At 48.7% G+C, this 5,815-nt stretch overlaps 1 protein-coding gene across 1 annotated transcript; it reads left to right on the top strand.

The window, feature by feature from the left end:
- Positions 1–760: 760 nt before the first annotated feature.
- On the top strand, positions 761–5,488 carry LOC126491573 (cationic amino acid transporter 3-like). Its single transcript, XM_050127324.1, has 12 exons — positions 761–1,148; positions 1,647–1,805; positions 1,972–2,149; positions 2,297–2,415; positions 2,534–2,606; positions 2,666–2,726; positions 2,817–2,907; positions 2,991–3,093; positions 3,812–3,978; positions 4,424–4,590; positions 4,890–4,998; positions 5,116–5,488. Exons 1-12 carry the CDS (start codon positions 761–763, stop codon positions 5,244–5,246), a joined length of 1,746 nt encoding a protein of 581 aa, XP_049983281.1. The 3' UTR covers positions 5,247–5,488.
- The last annotated feature ends 327 nt before the right edge of the window (positions 5,489–5,815 follow it).

The raw sequence follows: 5,815 nt of genomic DNA on the forward strand, positions 1-5,815 counted from the left end.
CCCCCCCCCCCCCCGCCCCGGGGCGCATCTCCCAATTTCAGATACCGAAGCCCCGCCTTATGGCTGATCCTCACAGACCAGCCTAAGGCAGGCGGGAGGAAGTGGGGGAACATTTGCTGGCTCAGGTGGAGCACTGTGGGCTTGGTGAGGAGGGATGAGATCGAGGCAGTGCCCACTTTTAACCCGCAGTGAGGTCAGTCCCTCTATTCCAGGCGGTGGGTAGCCATGTCTTTTTGAAGCCCTCCAGGCGCACACCGAAAAAGATGTGGGTATTGGGTGTGAGAAAGCGCTCTCCCAGAGTTGCCCTGAATTGAGTTCCTCTCGATTCACCAGGAGCTGCAGGCCAGGAAACAGAAATGTTACATTTCAGGGCTGCTGGGCTGAGCTCTAGGGTAAATCCCACAGGTTCTTGGCCAGAAAAAGAAGAAACATAGTGTCCAAGCACTTACTAGAGGCCAACCACTGTGCTATAAGGGGTTTTCATTTGCCTCTTCTGCGCAATGAGTTCACCAGCCTCAGAGATACTGTGATCCCTACTTGCGTTATTATTGTAATTCCTATTTGCCTATGAAGAATTGGACATTAGAGGTAAAGTGGCTCGCTCCCCCGCACACCTACCTTCCTTTGTCCCTGTAGTGGAGTGGGCTTTGTAATCCACTTTCTGAGCTTAAGGATAATGAGACCCATTGAAGGGCTTTTGTCTTTTTTTTTTCTTTTTCTTTTTCACCAGAACCTAGCATCCTCTTCAATGTCAGCCAGAATGCGGTGGCAGGCTCTTAGAAGATTCGGTCAAAAGCTGGTGCGTAGACGCATGTTGGAGCCAGGCATGGGCGACACCCGCCTTGCCAGATGCCTAACCACCCTCGACTTAGTGGCCCTGGGTGTGGGCAGCACATTGGGTGCAGGTGTGTATGTCCTGGCTGGTGAGGTGGCCAAAGATAAAGCAGGGCCATCCATTGTGATCTGCTTTTTGGTGGCTGCTTTTTCTTCTGTGTTGGCTGGACTGTGCTATGCTGAGTTTGGTGCCCGGGTCCCCCACTCTGGTTCTGCATATCTCTACAGTTATGTCACTGTTGGTGAACTCTGGGCCTTCACCACCGGCTGGAACCTCATCCTCTCCTACGTCATTGATGAGATAGACGCTTGGGGTGCGATGGGAGGGGGGGGTTGGAGTGGGTGACTAACCAAGTAGCGAAGGGATTATAGATCCAGAAATCTGAGTGGAATAGTGAAGCTGAAATTTTCATTATTTTCCCTAGTATCGAAATCCTTCTAGATGTTTACTTTATATTTTTATTTGTAAGGGTGTGTGGAGATGAAGGGGGGGGTTGAAGGTGAAGAACAATTGTATACCTTTGTTTGGTGTTCATTCATTAAGATACTGGTTTTAAAAATTAATAGCAGGAGCTGAGTGTATTGGTGTGCACCTGTGATTCCAGTACTCAGGAGGCTGAAGTGGGAAGGTCCTAAGTTTGTTGAGTTCAAGGCCAGGCTAAATTAAGTAAAGACCTGTCACCTCCCTCCCCCAGGGTAAGATGGGTAATAATGGTGGGGATCGGTGTGAGACTGTGTAGGTCGGAGGAAACTTGACCTCATCATTTTCCTGAGTATTGGAATTATAGTACAAAATGCAGTTGCTATACCAGGTACAGCCAGTGTGGCCTGGGCTTGGAGCTCTGCTTTTGACAATCTGATTGGGAACCACATCTCTGAGACTCTGAAGGGGACCATCTCACTGCATGTACCCCGTGTTCTTGCAGAATATCCAGATTTCTTTGCTTTGGCCCTTGTGTTGCTGCTCACTGGTGAGGCAAGGGATGGGGTTGGGCCTGGAAGGGCTTGAGGGTGTGGAGTGGTAAGGATGGGGAGGGAAGGAAGCTGGGAAGGAAGGAGTCTGCCTCACCGAGGCAGGAAAAGCAAACTTGGAGGAAGGATTTAGTCTCTCAGGATCCTGAACAATTCTCTCCACAGGATTGTTGGCCATGGGGGCGAGTGAATCAGCCCTGGTTACCAAAGTGTTCACAGGGGCCAACCTCTTGGTTCTAGGGTTTGTCTTCATCTCTGACTTCGTTATGGGAGACCCGAAGAACTGGAGCCTCACAAAAGAGGACTATTGCTTGACCATTGGTGGACCCAATGACACTTGTAGGTTAGAGAGCCACAAAGCTGGGACCCTCATGGGGGTGGAGGGGGAATCCAGAATGGGAGTGGGAGACAACAAGCAGCTGGGCCTTAGAGAAAAGGTACAGGCTTAGCTGAACAAACTCTAACCGTTTCTATTCCTCTTGCACTCTAGCTTTGAGCCTATGGGCTCTGGAGGTTTCATGCCTTTTGGCGTGGAAGGGATGCTCCGTGGCGCTGCTACCGCTACCTGTTTCTATGCCTTCGTTGGTTTTGACTGTATTGCGACCACCGGTCAGTCACACCCTCTTGGTTCACCTTGGATGCAGTGTGTGATCATACAGACTGGGGGTGGTAGGGGAGCGAGCCTACTCCCCTGGTTCAGAACATTGTGCCATGTGTTTTCTTGCAGGGGAAGAGGCTCAGAATCCACAGCGCTCCATCCCTATGGGATTGATAGAGGCAGTGCCCACTTTTAACCCGCAGTGAGGTCAGTCCCTCTCTTCCAGGTGGTGGGTAGCCATGTCTCTTTGAAGCCCTCCAGGCGCACACGGAAAGGGATGTGGGTATTGGGTGTGAGAAAGGGCTCTCAGAGTTGTCCTGAGGTGAGTTCCTTTTGATTAACCAGGAGCTGCAGGCCAGGAAGCAGAAACGTTAGATTTCAGGGCTACTGGGCTCTAGGGTAAATCTTATAGGTTCTTGGCCTCCTATTCCGTGTCCTTGCTAGGGTACGCAGTGACACACACACCCCCATTGTGGCCACTGTGGTATCTGGTGTTATCGCAGGTAACAAAACAGAAACACCCCTTTTTATTGTTTCACCAGCTCCTTTTACTTCCTTCTCACCGCTTTCTGCCTTCCCATTTTAGCATTCATGGCCTTCCTCTTCGAGCTGGCTGATCTTGTAGACCTCATGTCGATTGGGACTCTGCTCGCTTACTCTCTGGTTTCCATCTGTGTTCTCATTCTCAGGTAAGACTTGTGTTTGTGTTTCTGGGTAAGGCTGAGGTGCTCATTCCCTCTCTGCTTTCTGTCATCCTGACTCTCCTTGAGCAATGTGGGTATCTTGTCCTGTCCAAAAGAGCTTCTCCCCACCCCCACCCCCATGTATGTAAGTGTGTGTATGAGTCAGAGTTAGGTGTCTATCCACATCCCTCTCCACCCCTCTCCACTGTATTTTTTTAGATGGAGTCTCTCATTGAAGCTGGAGCTCACTGGTTGGCAAAGTTGGTTGACTAATGGGAATTCCAGGAATCCTAGCTCCAACCCCCTGGCACTGGGGTTACAGGACACCTGGGTTTTAAATGAGTGCTGGCTATCTGAATTCAAGTCCAATAATCACGCTTGTGTGGTAGACACTTGGATATTTAAAAATCAATTCTCTGTGTCTGTCTGTCTGTCTGTCTATCTGGTGTCCTTGGGGGCCAGAAGAGGATATTGAATCCCTTGGAGCTAGAGCTATAGGTGGTCTTGATCTGCCCAATGAGAGTACTAGGAACTAAACTTAAGTCCTCTGAAGAGAAGTAAACACCTTTAACTAACTGCCAAGCCGTCTCTCCAGACCCTTTCCAGGCTGAGTCATCTCCCCAGCCCAAGCTTCCACCTTCAACGGCCATAAAGAAGCCACCTGGAAAAAATACGGAGAACTGTTAGGAGATGCTCTTAAAATTGGTTCTTACTTTTGCCACAGATATCAGCCTGACCAGGAAATGAAGAATGGGGAAGAGGAAGTGGAATTACAGGAGGAGAAGACAGTTGAAGCAGAGAAGCTGACTGTCCAGGCCCTGTTTTACCCAGTCAGCTCCATCCCCACCCCCCTTCCTGGCCGAGTTGTCTATGTTTGCTCCTCACTGCTTGGTGAGCAGTAGATTCTTCTTTCCTTTTCTTTTGTTTGTTATCTATTAATTTACTTTTATGTGTATGAGCATTTTGCCTGCATGAGTGTCTGTGTGCTGTATGCATGCCTGGTACCTACATAGATCAGAAGAAGGCATCTGATCCTCTGGAACTGAAGTTATAGCCAGTTGTGAGTTGCCAAATTGTACTGGGAACCAAACCAAAGTCTTCTGGAAGAGCAACAAGTGCTCTTAACTGCTGAGCCATATCACCATTCCCAAGCAGTGGTTTTATTCTTTGGGAAACTTTGGAGAGCCCAGCTTGACAGGGTGGACATTATGTGGTAGCATTCGGTGAGAGAGAGGTCAAGCAAGAGGGTAACCAACCCTTCTGGGAATGGAGGCCTTAGCATCTTTGCATATTACACAAGAGTTGGTTTTGATTCCTCTCTACTTGACTTTTGAAGCTCTACTACTGATTGCTCTTTGCCTGGTGCTGAAATGGTGGACAACTCCACTTAGTTCTAGAGACCCAGTGTGGGTCACAGTGATTGTGCTGATCCTGGGGCTCATTCTTGGAATTGTTGGAGTTATCCAGAAACAGCCACAGAGCAACACCCCCCTTCACTTTAAGGTAAATGATGTCTCTTCCCCCCACCAATCCATCTTGGGACAATTAGGGCTTGTATCTTATATTCTTTAACTGGACACAAGAAGGTAGGTGTTAGAACTATTGAGGCCAGACTCGTTGCTGATGCTCTCTAGTTCCTCCTTTCTGGTTCCATTTTCTTAAGTTCTGGATGTGGGGAGTCTAATAATATGTGTGGCAAATGAGTAGCCACTGGGATCCAGGCCATGAGGAGAAGAGTAGGGGCCTGTCCTGCCCCCAGTAAGGTAAGAACCCTTGTGTTGTATGTCTATCTTGTTTTGCAGGTGCCTGGTCTGCCTCTGCTCCCACTGGTGAGCATCTTTGTGAATGTTTACCTGATGATGCAAATGACAGCTGGCACTTGGGCCCGATTTGGGATCTGGATGCTGGTTGGTAGGTGTTTGCTTCTCTGTCCTACACTGGCTCCTTTCTCTCTTGATCTCCAGTTGGAGACCTATTAAACCATTCCAGGTTACGTTCCCCCACCTTACAGTTGTCTTTCTTTACTAGGATTTGCTATCTACTTTGGCTATGGGATCCAGCACAGTGTGGAAGAAGTTAAGAATCATCAAACCCTACCCAGACCAAGGGCCCGAACTGTAGACCTTGATCTCACCGCTTCCTGTGTTCACACAGTTTGACCTAATCATACCTGAGTGCTGTCTAAGCCCCTTACACAATCATGGGGAGCACTCTTGACCCCACGGAGAGCTGGGCCTCTCCTGTGATACTAGTGGGGATACTAAATAGAGCTCTATTTATTGTGGAACAGTGGATGTGTCTCCTTTACTGTTTCTCCTTTACTTTTTGTTTACTTGTCTACTTTGAAATCGTCTCTAGTTGTTTCCTGGCTTTGGGAAAAATGCTATTAAAGAAAACTCGGAAAAAACTGTCCTGTTCTTTGCTTATTAGAGGTGATACACAGCTTGACTCTAAGGCTAGAGAGACTCCAGGAAGTGTCCTGTCTTTTTCTCTAGTGGCCACAATGTTCTCTGGGGTTGGGGTGGACTCTGGTCTCAACACTGGCTGGCTTATACAGTCAGACCAGTGTCTTCAACTGCACATCTTTCAGTGGGATCAGTCTCAGACTCCAGTCACTACCTGGGCAACACAGCTCATAGGAGCTGTGGGCACTAGAGGGCCTTTTTTAAGGTTCATATATGCAAGGGAACTGCTTGTCATAGAACAGTAAATCAGTGCTGTGGGCACT

The sequence above is a fragment of the Alexandromys fortis genome, unplaced genomic scaffold (assembly GCF_014885135.2).
Source record: "Alexandromys fortis isolate MF-2015 unplaced genomic scaffold, M_Fortis_MF-2015_v1.1 scaffold_266, whole genome shotgun sequence".
Lineage (NCBI taxonomy): Eukaryota > Metazoa > Chordata > Mammalia > Rodentia > Cricetidae > Alexandromys > Alexandromys fortis.